Genomic DNA, 18576 nt, shown 5'->3' with positions numbered 1-18576 from the left:
CCTCTGTATCCACCTAGGCACCATCTTGTTACTGGGTAGTTACTAAGATTTCCATACTATGTGTGAGGCCCATACAGCTATCACTCCATCCACCAGTGTGTGTAACTAAGTAGTCCCCATGTATCTTGCACCATCATGCAGCTCAAAGGTGAGTTTGTCTGTAGATGATCAGTCCTTTGAAGGAGCACCTTGGATCTATTTACACTTTTTTTTTTTAAAAGATTTATTTATTTATTATGTATACAGAAGAGGGTGTCAGTTCTCATTACAGATGGTTGTGAGCCACCATGTGGCTGCTGGGAATTGAACTCAGGACCTCTGGAAGAGTTGTCAGTGCCCTTAACGTCTGAGCCATCTCTCCAGCCCAATCTATTTACACTTCTACAAGCAAACTCTATCTTACAACAATAGGCAGTTGCTAAACGAGTCTGACAGGTGGGGGCATTTGTTCAATCCGTGATGTTCTTCTCCACATTTTACAGGGTCTCTTCAAGTACAGCACCAGGGTATTCCAACCTGGAACTGGTCCTACCCACAACAACTTCTCCATGATGCCCCCTCCCTGTGACAATGGCAGGAGACACTGCCAGATCACTCCTGCAGTGATTTAGACCGATTATTTTCCCCTGGAAACAGGAGACAGCGTAGAGTTTATCAGTAAGATCAGCCAGAAAGGCATCACTATGCCCTTTGGGTCCCGAACATACCACAACAAAAGCGTGTGATTTCAAGAGGCGGGCTTCTCCCGTTCCCAAGCCCTTTACTCGGTCCTCTCCTGGTCCAGCGGTTCCTTTCCTACAGTCTGCTGCTGCCCTCTTCTGGCAGTACTGGGGATGTGCCCTGCAGACTGAGGCAGTGAGGCTTGGCAAAGAAACCAAACCAAATCCCCAAAACCCAAGTAAACAAACCTGAGTTGGCTCAGTGGGAGCGTTTTTTCTTTAGGGTTCTACTATTTACTTTAGGACTCAAAGGAGGGGAGAATATCCTTGGAATAATTCCAATTATCATGCGTTTTAGATGAACCTTAGTTTTCCTAGAATGCCTGGTGGTCACCCAGGAGCTAACAAAGATTTAGGGATTTAAATTTTTTTAAAATAGCCACATCTTATTAATAGAAAGATATTCTCAATAAAATGCATGTTTCCTCTTAAACTGTGAATTTCTTTCCTTTTGAGTGGTTCTGGGACTGGACTTAGGTTCTCACACATTCTAGGCTAGAGTTCTCCACTGTGCTGCACCCCAGCTTTGGGTTTATTTGGATGAAAAGTTAAGGAGACAGAAAGTACTGTTGTAATCATGTCATTGGCAGATCTAGAAAGTGTTTGTAGAAGTCAGAGAGGCCACAGAGCAGAGTTGAGATCTGATGATCTTGAGTGACCAGCCCAGGACTTACAAGGGTCCTAGTCTATGTCAATGGGATCTTTAGCAGCACAGACAGCCGGGTAGAGTTGAGGACACACTCCAGGAATTGTGAGGCTTTGATCAAAGTTCTATTTTACAGGTGGTTGGACTTTGGCTCATTTCCTGATGCTTTTAAAGTGGAAAGAGGTGCCAGGCAGTGGTGGTGCACGCCTTTAATCCCAGCACTTGGGAGGCAGAGGCAAGCGGATATTTGTGAGTTAAAGGCCAGCCTGGTCTACAGAGTGAGATCCAGGAAAGGTGCAAAGCTACACAGAGAAACCCTGTCTCAAAAAATAAAAATAAAAATAAAATAAAATAAAATGGAAAGAGGTTTATAAAAGAGTGAGCAGCCATTGTCTACATTAGCATCTGTGTATATATTGAGTTGGAGAAAATTCTAAATAGGCAAATTCTTTGAAATCAGACCAATAGAAATCAGAGCCTCAGCTGAGATTGCTGGAGTAGGAGTTGGGAGTAGCTCAGGGGTAGAGCAGGAGAGAGCTACTCCAGGATCTAGGTCTGATTCCCCAAACCAGAAAACAAACACACAAGACAAACAAAATAAACCAAGAAGTTGGGTGTGGTGGAATACAGCCTTGACCCTAGCACTTGAAGGGCAGAGGAAGGAAGCTCACTAGCTAAAGCGAAGGCTAGGCTGCATGTAGTGAGAGCCTACATAAAACACTAAACAACCAACCAGTTAAACAAGCCAAACAGGAACTGAAAAGGGGAAACCCTAGACAACTAGCTTGGCATGTTTCCTGTCGTTTGCAACCAGAATACAACCCTATGCACACCCTTCAGTGTAACTGTGTGGAAACACATTCACTCACAATTTTCAAACACTCAACTACTTATGTGACTTATAATTCGTTTGTGAGATTAACCTGTTTTAATAGTGTATCTTGGTGGGTTATTAAAATACTGCTAGCCAGCTCATTTTATATTATCTAACTATAGTTATCTCTTTCAGCTTTAGTATCTTTTCTGAATGCTGGAATAGCGAGAGATTTTAGTCATGATGTTTATAGGAAACCTAAAACAGAGGATGTGCCTCTAGGAATCACACTGTTCAATGAAATGCAAAGTAAGCAAATTCTAGGACACTTGGTATGCATAAATCTCTTTGGGCAACAGACCCAGCTAAGTGTTCAGTTATATAAGGCTGATGCAGTCTGAAGACCTGTGCTGTGCTTCGAAGGTGGCTGCTCAACAGCCACCATCTTTAAAGTTGTTTACAATTACCTTTATGTGCATAGATGCTTTGTGTGCATGTATGTCTGTGCAGCACACATGTGCATCATAGCTGTGGAGGCCAGAAGAGGGTGTCCTATCCCTGGAGTTATAGATGAGTGTGAGCCACCAGTTAGGTGCTGGGAAACAAACCAGGGTCTTCTGAAGAGTGACCGGAGCTCTGAACCACTAAGCAGCAGCCTCTCTAGGCCCATCAGCCTCTGTCTTTGAACAGGCCACTTAGGCACTTTGAGCCTCAGCTTGTGCTAATGTTAATTTGGAGAAAATCTGTACTCACTATAGAAGAGAAATCTGCAAAGACCAGCTTCAAGAACTCTTTGTAAACTCCGAGGAACCATAGAAATATGCTAATATTAGCATTTTTAGAGGCAATTTAAAATACAATTTGGCAGGACTGATATGAGAAGGAAATACTTTGAAAAAAGGGAACACTGACCCCTCCTTTTTTTTTCCCAGAAATAGTTTGTACATTGAAGAAAAACAACACTCTTTTTGAGACAGGTTCTCATTTATCACAGATTGGCCTTGAACTTGCTACTTAGCCAAAGATGATCATGAACTTCTGATCGTTCTGCCCCCACTTCCCAGATGCTTGGATGACTATGAGTCTACCAACTGAGCTATATTCCCAGCTCCATATCTTTAAGATATAAATGGAGTAGAGATGAGACTTTCTGATCTGGAATGGACACATGCTCCCCTTGCCTCCTTTGCTTCCCTTCTACATTCAGGTCTGGAGTTCTGACCATTGAATGGAGCTCCTTGGAACTGGTGGCTTCCTAGCTACCAATGGTTTGTCTACACTGTAGTCAGTAGGAGTGATGAAGGTCCCCCTCCCCGGTCCTTGCCACTCTCCTATAGACTGACAGTGAGTCCCAAGGAACACCATGTTGCCGGATGCCAATGACTCACATCCCTTTCATTATTGGGTGATAGGCTGAAGGTAAACCTAAAGGGCATGCATAGAAACTTCAGGGACCATGGCTGAGGGGGCGTTGCCATGCTTTTTGCATATAATTGTCCATTTAGTTCCTTTTACCCTCAGTTCAGTTGTCAACAGGAAGCCCTGCATTTAGTCAGGCAGCCTGTAGTCAACTCCATGAGACCAAGACCAGGAAACTGGTGCCTCGACACTGGCTTCCCATCACCTTTGTGAGACTGGTAGAGGTAAAAGGTCTGGTCTGCCTGAGACAGAGGTTTGATTGATTGGGGGAGGGGTGGAGACGGCTACCTCAATGACTTCCTAAAGGTAGGGAGCACCCCCACTCACATAAAGCCTTCTGACATCCTCCACTGCAGCTCTCCTGCTCTCTAGGAATGCCATAGAGCCTCAGACGACCTGTGCCCTTTATGCTTTTCCAAAGTCAGCACACAGCTCTTTTTTTTTTTTTTTTAAGCCATGGTGTGATTCTCATCTCCTCTTAGAGGAAGTCTGTGTGTGAAGGCTCTAAAACATCTGTGTTCCAGTTGCGCAGCCTAGAAAAGCCATTCTCTTCTTTTGGGTTCAGTACACAGCATGCAGACACAGCTTCTCTAGCTTCCCTGACATTTTCTGCACATTTCCTTTTGCACACCCCCTACCCCAGTTTCTTCCCCTAAAGCTGCTTCTTCTTCTAAAGAAAGATCAGCTCCTTGTGTGTGCATACATGCCTGTGTGTGTGTGGACATACATTGCATTCACATGTGTGCCAACACACATGCCCTTGGAGGCCAGAAGTCAATGTCCGGTCTCCTCTGCAATTACTCTCCACTCTATCTTTTGAGACAAAGTCTCTTATGGAAACTGGAGGTAGCCAGTTCAGCCAGACTGGCTATCCAGTGAGCCCCAGAGACCTTCCCATCTCTGCTTCCTCAGCCCTGGGATTACAGGCGAGCAGCGCTCCTGGCTCATCTTCATTTATTTTTTTATTTTTAATGTGAGTTCTGGGAATCAAATGCTTCCATGGCAAACACTTTCCTGACTGAGTCTTCTCCCCAGGCTGAGGTCAGCCACTTCTAGACATTCTTTCTTTTTAGAGATTCTCAGAGAAAAGTCATACATTGAGTGAAGTACTCCTGGGTACTCAGAATGCAGAGACACCCCGTGTCTTGTTAACTTTCTGGGACGATGTCATCAGCTTCTGTCTAGACCACATGATCTGCCCTTTCTCAGAACCATCTGGTGTTGCCAGGCATTGCCTCTCCTTCCTTTAGCTTCCTTTTGGCAAACAGTTGCTGATGGCTTCTGCAGACACCGGGAAGGTATGTGAGTGTGGTGTAGGCAACAGGAAGCTCCTATGCACGAGTTAGAACCCACTTAGCCCTGAACCAGCACAGAGGTTTCAATGACACCCTTGAGTAGGTTTCTACAGGTGGAGGCCGGACAATACAGTGCTGCCAGGGACTTTCAAAGTCATTTAGAACCAAGAGTCAATTGGAACTGCTGCCATGCAGTGAGATTCAGCACAAGCATTACTCCAAACACAAGTCAAATAGCTCAAGGAACATGATTACAAGGTGAAACACTTTGTGATGTGTTTCAGAGAGTATTGCAATGAACGTTTTGTGGATTGTGTATGGTAGTATGGTTTTTGTGCTTTGTGGAGGCTGCATATTGGAAGGAGTTAATGGCAAATTCCTTGGCAAACTGAACAAATTCAAGCACAAATCAAACAAACCAACAGCAAAAGGGGTGAGGAGGCTTTGTGGGGACATGTGCTACAAATCTATGGAAAACATTTTATATACACCTGGGAGAGCCAAGTTATTGTTTCTACATTAGCAACATGTCATTACTATCCACGTGTGAGTCTACTTCCGCGTTTGGCTCTGTGTATCCATAAGTGTTCTTTGTGGTATTGTCAGTAACAGTCAATCAGGTAAAATCCAGAAGTTCATCAAAAAGGCAATATTTTACAGCTATGGGCGCTAGAACTCTCTGTGTGGTTTACAATCTGGAAAGAGTCATGGAGCTAAATGCTTGGCCCTTGTGGTGTCCAGGTGTCATGCTTCAGTTAAAAGTGTGCACTCATCCTGGCAGTTCTGTGATTTGGACCACTCTCAAGACTGGCGACAGGGCTGGAGAGTTACCTGCACCAACACAAAGAACCTCCTCTTCCACCTCTTCCACACGTTTTTACCGATGGTCCATAAGTATCTGTGGGAAGAAAGACCAGAGCTGCATTAGGGAATGCACTGCTCCTCACACTGGGAGAACCAGACCTCACACAGCAGCCCAGGAGATTTGAGAACTGTAAGTGAGAAGCAGGTGCAATTCATGTCCACACAGAGGCAGAATCATGGCCCGTCATCACACTTGACTTCTGTTCCTGGACTGATTTGAAAGCACTTTGGAAGAGAGTACTCTTTGTTTGCTATGCTTATGTTCTAGAAAGTCTTTCAGGCAGGGAAACTCCTGAAAGACTATGCCCAAGCCAGAAAGGAAGGCAGGCAGGCAGGGAGGGAGAGAGACAGAGAGCACAAAATCTCACATGGTCAGATCTTGTCATCATACACTCAGGTAAACCCCTCCCTTATTTTCTTCTGCTTTCTTGGAAATGCTACATTATTCTAGGAAGTTCCTGGTTAACATGGGATGCCCTCTACTCCCAGCCCCTTTCTATATATTTCTATTGATGGAAACTAGTCTTTATATATAAATAATGAAATAAAAAGGAGAGGTAAAACTACAGACCAGAAGTCAGAGAAGTCTGGAGGTGTCCAGACCAATGTAAGGATCCACTTCATGGATAATTCATTAACCATATGATCTGTTACCTACTACATGGACCTTGATCAAGAAACGGAGGCTGGAAACTTCAGAATCAAGGGAGGAGATGTTGGGTGATGTTCAAATGTGTTAAGTTTTACCTTGCAGAAATTAACTGGATGACTTCTAAATCTATGCTTCTGCTGGAAACAGACAGGGTCTTTGCTTTGCAGCAGAAGGAAAGCACCCTCATCCAGGTTTTCCTGCTGACACATCTTAAGGGTTCTTTTCTAGGCCTTCAGACCAGAATCCCTGAGGTAATTCCAGACTTCTGTTCCCCTCTCCCCACTCCCTAGGCAGCAGGTACCACTGGGTTTTTAACTCCTTGAATGTTCCCCTCCCTCCCCCTTCTCTGCCTAGCTGCCCTCACATTTCCCAGGCCCTGCTAATATCACTCCAGGCCTGGAGAGAAAGCTAAGGGGCATCAGGCATGCAGGTAATCCCCACTCAGTTCTTGAGAACACTACAGACCTTACCACATAGGTAAATCCTGTTGCTCTCTTCCTTACTGAAATGCTATCAGTGTCCCCAACACACCTAGATCACATGAGGGGAAGCCCCGGACTCTAGCCTCTCACCTCTCACTTTCATGGCTCATCAAACATTTACCGAGTTTATGATTCACTGGAATTTTTCTTTCAATTGTCTGACATCATGAGTCAAATCATTTTGAAAGGAAACATTATAACATTGGCTTGATATATTCATTATATAGAACATACTAAAATACACAATAATCCATTTCTGTGTGGAACACTGAAATGCTCTTATATATTATTAATTTTATGAAGACACTTGGGGCAGGCTTAGTCCAGAGGGGAAGGCCATCTTGGACCATGATGGAACCTCCATCTGTCCTCCCTACTCTTGGCCTGTGCTCCAGGCGTTACACAGAAGCCATAGGGTTTCAAATCAGGCTGCAAGTTTCTCATGTGAATAGGACAGAAGGGCCTTAGGAAGGGGATTTGGGCAAGGGTCCTATTTAAGATGTGCATACTAGCTGCAGGCGGAGAACAGACGACGGCATGATGGTGGTGGGGCACAGAGGAGGCAGGGTGTCAGCCGATGCTGGCAGCTTGGCAACCCTGTGCTATGGCTGATGTCAGCTCAGTTCCCAGTGCTGCTGTAGATCACTCAGGTGACCCAGTCAGCACTTCCCCTACATGCTGAAATCATGTATCAATATATTTATGGCATTGTGGACATAAAAGGGAGGTTTACCCAGTGCTCAGGAGAGAGAGGGGGATAGGCAGACACTGGCATTTAGTCTTCTGGTCTTTTTCTGTCAGTCATTCAGAAAGGTGGGGCAACTGGCTTCAATTTTGATGCTTTACTGCTGGGAGGATTCTGGGAGATAAAACTAGTATAATATAAACATGAGTCTTGACATTGGCTGGGATGTAGCTCAGTTGTAGAGGGCTTACCTAGCATGTGCATGGTCTTGGATTTCATTCCTAGTACCACCATAGATATTGATATTTAGATAGATAGATAGATAGATAGATAGATAGATAGATAGATAGATAGATAAATAGATAGGATAGACAGACAGACAGACAGACAGATAGATGTGGTTTGACTGTGACATGTTCCCCATAGGCTCATATGTCTCAATGCTAGGTTCCCAGATAGTGGTTTGGCAAGGCTGTGGAATGTTCAAGAATTGAAGTCTCTCTGGAGGAACTGGATCATCCAAGGCCTCAATGCATTATAGCCTGGCCTCACGTCTTGCTCATTCTCTGCTTCCTGAGTGCAGCCCAGCCTCCCTACCTGCTGCCATGCTACCTGCAGTGATAGCCTGCCTCTCTCCGGAACAGGAAGCCAAAATACACTTTTCTCTCTTATATTGCTTTTGTTATTTTATCCCGGCTTTGGAAAAGAAACTAGGACAATAAATAAATTAATAATAATAATACATACATACATACATGCATTCTTATAATAAAGCACCTCTGTGTCCAAAGAATGATAATTACTACTCCCGAACTTAGGAGCATCTTTGGACTGATATATACAAGATACACAATGGTCAGGGAGTTAAGTCTGGGCCTGTTACTCTCCTCTTTTCTGGAACTGTGTCTGGCAGGCTCAAACCTTCTTCACCTTTTAAGGGCTGTGCTTGCGCACCCACTTAGCAATGCACTCAACTACCACACATAACAAGCAAGTTGTAGTTTTCATTCCTTAAGAGAACTTAAGGAATCCACTGGAATCCATAACAGGATCTGCTTCAAACAGTCAATTTTGCCTTCCTCCAGGCACTTGGCACAGATTTATTATAACCTGGAGAGGAGGCAAGACCCTGAATAAGGAATTGTGCCTTGTGGAATATGGAACCATTCTGCACAGAATTTGCAGCCATGAGAGAAGTGAATAGTTATCATTAGCCACAGCATTGTATTATTGCTCCTGTTTTACACTGCTGCTTAGGGAGGGTTAAGTGCTTTTGCAAGGCTCCTCACAGCCACTGAGTGACATGACCTGGATTAAACTCAGGGCTACCTCACCATAGAACAACTGCTCCCTGTGCTCTCCTAGGGTGTGCCTCCCCTTCTAGCATTAATAAAGAGTCAGGATATAAGAGGGGTCGGGGAGGGGTCGGGGATCCACGGTGAGGAAGTGCAGAGAGGGAAAAATGAGGAATGCTGGTGTGCACTGCAGGGTGTGGCCACAACAAGCAATAGTTGTGCACAATGCACTTCAAACAGTGTAAATGTAAGTTTGAATGCTCGATGTTGGAGGGGATAGATAAGTTTATCCTGATTTAAATTACACAGTGTGGGCCTGGGGAGGAGGCTCAGTCAGTTAGGTGCCTGCCACGAAAGCATAAGGACCCAAGTTTGTTTCTCCCAGAACCAGACACAAAAGCAGGGTTTGCTGGCATGTGCTTGTAATCACGGCACTGGGAGGAAGAGACAGGCAGATCCTTGTGGCTTGCTGGCCAGCCAGCCTAACATAATGAGTAAGCTCCAGGCCAATCAATGACAGACCTTGTCTTAAGAGTAAAGCAAGGTGGATAGCTCTAGAGGATGACACTTGACTTTGACCTCTGGCCTCTGCACACATGCGCACCAACATCCTCCTTCACACACAAATTACACACTGTATGCACACACTAGAGAATTACTTGGTACCTTATAGCTGTGTATACATTTTTGATTTTACATATTAGTTCACTTTGTTTACATTTAAAAAGTGAAAAACAGATCCCATGAGTTGTGTTTCTAACTGGAGAGGGGTTTCTGTTTAAAGGCGTTTGAGTGAAAGATGGTGGGGTCAGAGGAAATTCGCAGTTCTCCTTTGGAAAGTACCAGTTGGTTTGTGTGAGGAAGGGGCTCTCCCTCCAAGGCTTTCCTTGGAATGGATTGCTAATGTGATGCATGCCAGAAGGTGTCAAAACTGAGAAGCACTGGGGGCTGCGAGGCACCCTGTCTGTCTGGTGAGCCCCACATTGTTCCCACCATGAACAGAATGTACAGTACCTGGGGCAGATGGATTCTGTGAGACTACAGACAGACAGGTGGCTCCCACTTCAAGCCCCACTCCAAACACACAGATCAAATGCTGCAGCATTCCTGTTCCAATGCTTTCTTAGGGTGGTCTGGAAGCCTGGACTGACCATCAGATAAGCCAGCAGTTCAGGGTGTAGTGGGCAGAAGCATGGCACAATGCTTAACAAACAGAGTTAAGTTCCTAGCACATATTAAAATTATAGTGCTACAAGAGGCTACACATACACACACACACACATACATACACACACATACACACACATACACACACATATACACACACAGACACACACATATACACACACAGACACACACAGACACACAGACATAGACACACAGACACAGACACACACACACACACACACACCCCAGTTACAGGCGTTTCTTATATCTCAGACTGAGGGTATTCTGGTGCTCACACTAACTCTCCTTGAGTTAGTTTCCTGAGTTGCAACATGGAGATGACATAATTTCTGTTCCCTGTGCTTATGAGACTGCTATGTGCAGGTGTTAATGTTCTTCTGCTCGTCACTAACAATGGCAAGAGTAATAATGAACAGGCTTGATTTAATTTCTATTTAGCTTCTGAGGTATGTGCAGGGAAGTAAATAGTGAGGTCACACATCTGGTTTTGGAGCTCTGGTTGTATTTTGTATCATGATTTTCTTGTGACATTTTATGAAACCTACATGAGTGGACCACTGATGTCCCTGATGTTTGTTGAGGGCATCTGAGTGAGAGGCGAGGCCTGAGTGAGCTACAAAGGACTAATGAACCCCAAACAGAAGAGGGTGGTGAATTTGGGCTGTACTTACTGCAGGAACACCCTCAGTAGGAGAACCATTGATGATCCCCTGGCCTCCGCATCCCTCTGTCCTAGGACAGTGGGAGAGCAGCAGTATGTTGACGCTGTACCGTGTGTGCGTGCGTGTGCAGCCTTGGCTCTGGCAGCATTGTAATTGTAATATGTGCTAGGAACATAGCTCTGTTTATTAAGGAGCATTCATACGGTTCACCAAACTCCCCTGGGGAAGGAGCTCATTAGTGGTTGGTAGTGAAAATGTTTTATTATTTATGTAACCTGGACATGAGCACCAAGTGCAAAGGAATGACATTTCCCAGAATCCCCTGCCTCCCGGTTTCTCACATGGGAAGAGTGGTTGAGAGACTGACCAATGTGACATTTGGAGGGATCCAGGGCCAAGACATGTTGGTGCTGCTCTGGTCTAGATGGAGAATGACCAAAAGGAGGGGTTGTTGTCCTTGTGTTTCTCAGTGTGTGTCCTCAGTGTGTGTTCTCAGTCTCTGTGTCCCTCAGTGTCTGGTATATCAAGAGGCTATAAAGCAGGACATTTTTCTTGTCAGGTATTTTAAACTATTTCATGATTTTTTAAAAAAGTCATTTAAACTTATTTTTAATTGACAAATAAAATTATATATGTCTATGATGCACACATATATGAATACAATGGTTAAATTGAACTAATTAGCTTATTACTTTACATGCTCTTGACTTTTTTAATGATGAGAACATTCAAAGTCCACTCTCTTAGAGATTTTTCAGGGGTAGTGACTATGTGATTTTAACCATAGTCACCATCTTGTACAGCAAATCTCTTGAACTTATTTCTTTCTGTTAGAGGACAGTTTCTTCTTAGAAGAGACCAGAGCACAGCAGGAGGCCGCACCCCACAGCGCCAGCATCTCCCTGCAAACTGAAGGAGAACAGGGAGCTTGAAAGGCCACAGCTGAATCAGCCCTTAGAAGTGTTCCAGTGGGAAGAAATATGGGCTGGGAAAGGCCAGAGAATGGATGAAAGGGCAGAAGCAGGTGGATCTTTGTGAGTCAAGGCCAGCTTAGTCTAGGCAATGGGTTCCAGGTCAGCCAGGAATACATAGTGATGAGCTATTCAAAAACAAAATAAAATAAAATAAAATACCTCCCCTCAAAAAAGTAGGCAACAGCGATGGCCACTAACCCCCTATCACTACCACCATTACCACCACAACCACCACCACCCCACCATCCCCCTACCACCAGAACTACCACTCCTACCATCACCCCCATTATTGTAACCACTACCACCACTATTACCAGCACCACTATACCACTACCCCACTATTACCAGCACCATCACTGCCACCATTACCACCACCAATTCTTTTGTGTAACTACCTGCCATGTTTCAAAACTAGTTCTAGGTAACGCTCTACATGCAGTAACGCCAATAATCCTTACAACAGTTCCACGAGGTCGGGGTTGTTGTTTGCATCTCCATGGGCAGAAGGAAGTGCAGAGAGAATAAGTGCCTCCGGCTATCCTTGGCCATTTCACCTTGTTAAGTGAAAATGTGTTGTCCTTTTTTAAAACTGTTGCTGCCTTTTAAACCGTGGAATCAATAACTGCAATTCCACCGCTACCAGAAGTGGTTAGGCCTCAAAAGCCACAGCGTAGGGAATTCTGTTCCCCCAGGCTACAAAGGGAACTTAACTATATCTCTCTCCCTCTAAAGAACTCAAGATTCAAAGGTTGAGGTATAATTCTGCTCATCAGAGAGGCTGAATAGCAAGTAGCTTACCTCCTCTCCTTGCTCTCATCCTCCAAAAAGCCCTGGTGCTTCTCCTAGCCCCTCCTTAAAGACCCTTTCTCACCCGGCTCCTCCCTACCACTTCCTGTCAGCTAGTTGCTGACTCAGCCTCCTGACTGCAGGTGAATTTTATTTAATTACATCTTTGCATCATTAAACATATTTTCCAGCGCATAAACAAAAGTATTACACCCTAAAATAATATTCTACAACAAAAATGTGTAATAAAGAAGGTAGACTAGAACCCTAAATAAATTCAGTTCATCCAAAAGAGAAAGAACGAACTGAGGAAGCGAGTACATAAAGACCAAATGTGACAGATTAAAAACCAGCAAGATGACAATAGCTCAGCCATCAAGACCTTGGCTATGCAAGCCTGATGACCTGAGTCCCATGCCCAAGTGCCAGGGCAGGAGATTTACCAAATCCCAAAGGTTGTCCCTGACCTCCATGCATGTTCTCTCTTCTCTTCATCTCTGTCCCATATACACACAATTTTAACTGACAGATGGCAGAATGATAAACTCAAACTTTGCCCTGTCAGTTAGTATGTGTAAGTAGGCAAATATCTTAATCAAAAGGCAAAGAGACTCAGGTTAGAATTAAGAGCCTTACCTAATTCTGTACTGCAAACTCAAAAACCAGGTAATTTACGCTACTTACTTACTTACTGTTTTAGAGACAGAGTTTCATCTTGTAGCCCAGGCTAGCTTAGGGATTTCTGTTTTCCTGCCTCAGGCTCTTGAGTGCTAAGATTACGGGTTTGTACCACCACATCCAACAGGAAATGAACTTTAAAGAAAAAACTAAATTAAAAATAGAATGCTACAAAAGGATGTGCCTTGCTAATAGCTATTTTCTTTAAAATGCCACAGTGCCCACATTACTGTCATATAAAGTAAATCTTTTTTTTTTTTTTCTTTTGAGCTGAGGATCGAACCGAGGGCCTTGCGCTTGCTAGGCAAGCGCTCTACCACTGAGCTAAATCTCCAACCCAAAGTAAATCTTAAGGCAAGAATATTGGCACAGAGATACAGAAGATTGTTCTGAACTGATAAGTGGGCTAATTCACCAAGAGTATAAAATAATTTAAAATTTCCTACATCTACTTAAAAAGATTTGACACACACTGAGAAAAACTGAACAGAAATGAAAGGAAAATATAGCCAAGACTATAGCTGAGATTTTGATATGACTAAATCACTAATAGAAAACAGTAATGGAGCTTGGAATGTCCTTAGTTGGTATAGTATTTATCTGGTGAGTACAAAGCCCTAGATCCCATTGTCTTTGCCCCACATAGTGGGTGTGGTAGTGCATACCTGAAATCCAGCAATGGAGAAGAATAATCAGACACAAGATCATCTTTGGCTACAAAATGAGTTCCAGACCAACCTGAGCTACATAAGAACCTGTCTCAAACACACACACACACACACACACACACACACACACACACACACACACACAGAAAGAGAGAGAGAGAGAGAGAGAGAGAGAGAGAGAGAGAGAGAGAGAGAGAGACAGAGAGAGAGAGAGAGAGACAGAGACAGAGACAGAGACAGAGACACAGAGAGAAAGACAGAGAGGGGCAGAAAGAGATAGAGACAGAGACAGAGGTAGACAGAAAGAAGAGACAGTCAGAGATTGAGAGACAGAGAGACTATGACAGAGAGACAGAGGGAGAAAGAGAGAGAGACACAGACATACACACAGAGACAGAGACAGAATACTTGAGCAGTATTAGACATCCTAACCTAATTGACAGAAATTGTGAATACAGGAGCAGAGCAAAGAGCATGGAATCCTCTTAGTGTTCCGCAGCCCAGCCTGGCAGTGTGGCGCATAGCTTGGGCCAACAGGAATGACAGGTACTTTGGGGACCTGTGGGTAGCCAGAGGCTGTGATGGATTTGAAGAATGGGAGGTCTATATTATGGCCCAGTCAAGACAATGGAAGAGGAAAGGAGCTATATTGTGAGGGCTTTAACCCCCACACTCCATGCTAAAACAGAGAGATGGAGATGATATGAGCTGTTGCTGCTGGCCACAGTGGCTCCTTGGGTAACTCCTGAGCTGGGCCCTGCAGAGTTAGCCAAGGTTCCAGCCTTCAGTTAGGACTGAACTGAGAAAGAAACCTCAGTCTCGCCCCAATGCTTACTTGGACTCACAAGGGTTTTCAGCATAATGAGCCTCAATTTCTCTAATTGTAAAGTGGGGTTCCATCCTGTGCTAGGTATCGTGACTGAAAGGGAGGAGCGGCCATTCTAGGAGGACGGACAGGACAGAGATGAACAAGGAATACACGTACTCCATCATGCGGAATGTTACTTCATGTTGAAAGTAAGATGGGGAGCGAAGAGTAAGAGAGAGGCCCTCATGACACTCCAGGGGAGGAAGGAGTGTCTCACATGGCACGGAGAGATTCCTAGGAAGCCAGGTGGACAGGAGGGCCACAAGAGGCAGAGGAGACAGCAAGCACAAAGGCCCTGAGGTGGCCTGTGCTTCTCCAGTATCCCAAGAGGCCAGTGTGGCTGCAACAGTGCTCAGGGGCAGATAGGTACCGCCTTAGTGCTATGGCAACAGCCCAGACCTTTGCTCTGAGTGAGATGGAGGTTCACTGGATCTTTTCTAGTACTTCAGTGACAGGACCAAGTTTACAAAGAAAATTTCAGAGTATGGAATAGACTGCCGGGAAGTAAAGAATGAGCGAGAGGTTACTGGACAAGCGGAGCAAAAAGTAGAGGAGGGTTGGAGTCCAGGAAGAGGGAGAGGAGTCGGGGTGAGGAGCTGGAGTCAGGATCCAGTTGGAAAACAGAGTAGAAGGGGTCTGATGATGGACAGTGTCTGTGGTAAGAAAGTGTGAGAAAAGTCCAGCATGACCTCAAGGCTGTAAGCCTCAACACCTGGCTGAAGGGGGGAACATGGTAAGATGGGGTGATGGTGCTTTCTGCTCTCTGTAGGGCTGTTTCAGAGATAAAATGCAGAGAGAGATGTGAATGCACCCCTTTCCTTGAAGTTCCTCTGTGGAGGGGAGATGAGAAGCCAGAAAGCCACCTGGAGTACTTAGTTCTCAAATCCTCCTATATGCTAATGTTCAAGCCAAAAGAAACTGCTGATTTACCCCCTTGCCCTTAGAAAACTCCATAGAGTTCTTGTGGGAACCACAGCACACCACCCAGGAGCATCTCCAGGATTTTGGATTTTCTGTTTGTGTGCTGGAGCAGCTAGAATGTGAGTCGCAGCTGTGTTACTTCAATACTCTCCCTATTATTTAAGCTGTGGCTTTACTGCTCTTATCCACCTTCCCCATACTGTAGGGATCATCTCCCTACTGCTTGTGTTTAAATGAAAAAAAAAATGTCTGTAAACATTGTGCGTGTTCATGTGTGTCTGTGGGCACATGCGTGACGTTCATGGACTCTGGAGTTCAGATATCTGCCTTGGATGTCATTTCTCAGGTGTTGTCATCCTTCTGTTTTTTTTTGGTGACAAGTTCTCCTCATTGGCCTGAAGCTCACCAAGGAAGCTGCAAGTTCCAGAGGCCCTGATGCCTTTACCTCCCCAGTGCAGAGATAATCAGTGTGTGCCACCACTGTTTGTGTGGACCCTCACAATGAACTCTGGTCCTTGCATTTTCATGGCAAGTACTTTATAAAACAGGACATCTCCCAACTCCCTCCAGAAATGTCTTTCCTTTCCTAACCATTCCCTATGTGGCTAAGGTTGTTTGTCCCATTTGGGGCCACACGGGGTCTGAGTTGCTGTCATGTTCACTCTTTGAAGCTGTTCTAGAATCTCCGGGCATAGTTTTTGGCAGGAGTCATTTTTGAATGGCAGCCCAGTGATACATTCATTTGGGAACTTGGCAGACATGAGCTCAACATCTCCTCCATCATTCATTCTGTGAAGGTGGCCTACAATATGCCAGCACACTCACCAGTGAGTCCACGGAAAGGCTCCTGAATCTAAATCATGGACTGTAGCTGGAGAGCTTCTCTCCAGCCCCCGCCAAGCCCTATAGTCTGACAGCCCACTTACAAAATAATGACTCAGACACTTATGTTATTTAAACTGTTTGGCCTAATGGCTCAGGCTTCTTGTTATCTAGTACTTATATCTTAAATTAACCCATTTCTATTAATCTATAAGTTTCTATGTGGCTTGTGGCTTACCAGTACCTTACATCTCACTTGTCATGGTCGTGGCTGGCAGAGTCTCTCTGCCTCAGCCTCCCACTTTCCAGAATTCTCTTCTCTGCTTGTCCTACCTATACTTCCTGCCTGGCTATTGGATAATCAGTGTTTTATTTATTAACCACTCAGAGCAACACATTTGACATACAGAACATCCCATAGCAATGGATTTCTTCCTCCATGGAGCAAATGGGGAGACTGTGAGAAACTGGGATTGTCCAATGCAGAGAATAATACTGTGTGGGGTGTCTGCTTGGGGGTGATAGGAGAGGGTTTGGAGAGGGGTTCAGAGAAACCCAGCCTGTGGAATGAGCTCTAGCTCCTTTAAAGACTTCTTAAAAGTCATGTGAGGATGATGCTTCTGCATGCTTGCTCTCTCTGGTTGGCTCCCTTCCCATTTCTCTCTCCCTCCCTCCTGTTCATTCATACTCAGGCTCCTATAACAGGTATTTACTGTTTATGAGTCAGTGTTGTGCTAAAGATGGAGGACATTTCCTCAGATACTACAGAAACCTGCTAATCCTCAACTCTTTTATCTTGAAACCAAGTCTACGGAGCTTGGAGCTAGAAAATGTTGTCTGTAAGTTTGAAAAAAATGTACCAGGAATGTGATAAGGAGAAGGAAAAGCTGGCCTCAGGAGCTTGGCCCTGTGTATACATGTAGCATGCATGTTTGTGATGGTATGTGAATGTATGTGTGTGTGCGTGTGCGTGTGCGTGTGCGTGTGTGTGTGTGTGTGTGTGTGTGTGTGTGTGTGTCTATACTGATGCAAGAGGCATCTTCCTCAGTCCCTCCCCACCTTATTTTCTGAGACAGTTTTTTACATTGAATGTGGAGCCTACCCAGTTGACCAGGCTGCTGATTGACTAGTCAGCTCCAGAGGTCACCTGCCTCTGCCTGCCCAGTGTTGGAATTGTAGGCAAGCATTGCTGTGTGTTGCTGGGGTCCAAACTCAGGAACTCTTGCTTGGTAGCAAGCACTTTATTGATAGGGCCGTTTCCTCAACACTCCTTGGTTTTTTTGTTTTATGGTTTTTTTTTGGACAGGGTCTTAGCACACAGCCCAGGTTGACTTTGAACTTGTGCCATGTCCATTTGATAAGATGTTCAGTGAAATGAGGAACAGCTGGCTGGTCTCACTAGTGATACTAGCTGGTATGCTTCCTCACAGGCTTCTCACACTTTAATCCCACCTCTGGCTTTGGGAATAGCCTGGTATCAATAATATGCAGTATAACTTCTACAAGCCTAGGTAGGTGTGGCATTCTGGATGTGGCGTCCATCTTGTGAGTAGCCTTTGGAAGGCATCATGGTGGCACTGAGCACATGACGTGAGCTCTGAGTCCACAAGGATGCCCACTTCCTGTCCTGATCGTTATTTTGGACTTCTTGCAGGCTTCTCTTCCTGGCCTGTGTTGCTGGATATCACTTGGTAACAGGTTCCCCCCTCCATAGACTTCCAGGCCATGTACGCAAGGCTGAGTTTTCAAGGGAACTTAGGAGAGCTTTCTAGTCACTACAAGGCCATGGAGAATGGTAGCCAGTTGACATATGCTACCTACCCAGCATTTGACAAAGAGCCCAGTTTCTTCTGCTGTCTTCACAATTACATGGCCCTGTTCCTCTGCAAAGGGTCATATTTTACAAGATAATTTAGCAGGCTGTGGTAGCACAGAAACCAGACATCATCAACACTCCCCCCCCCTTTTAAAAAAATCATTGCTTTGTTCTGTAAAGCGAAACCACATTTTCTCTACCTGAAGTCACTCAACGGGCCATTCCTGCAAACCTTCACAGAATGAAGGCTACAGATTTTCAGATTTGGGGAGCTATTACTTCAGTCAACCTGACATCACTTTTGACCTGATTTAGGCACTTT

At 44.8% G+C, this 18576-nt stretch overlaps 1 protein-coding gene across 21 annotated transcripts in view; it reads right to left on the bottom strand.

Annotated features, from left to right (window-relative positions):
• Cadps (calcium dependent secretion activator) overlaps positions 1-18576 on the bottom strand; it is a 457300-nt gene that overhangs the window by 161553 nt on the left and 277171 nt on the right. For all 21 annotated transcript variants that reach the window (XM_036199656.1, XM_036199648.1, XM_036199650.1 and 18 more), the window contains one exon: positions 5725-5791. In XM_036199656.1, the coding sequence (XP_036055549.1) occupies positions 5725-5791 (67 nt within the window). The remainder of the gene's footprint in view (positions 1-5724; positions 5792-18576) is intronic.

This window comes from Onychomys torridus, chromosome 9 (genome assembly GCF_903995425.1).
Source record: "Onychomys torridus chromosome 9, mOncTor1.1, whole genome shotgun sequence".
NCBI lineage: Eukaryota > Metazoa > Chordata > Mammalia > Rodentia > Cricetidae > Onychomys > Onychomys torridus.
This window is presented reverse-complemented; position numbering and strand designations above follow the sequence as displayed.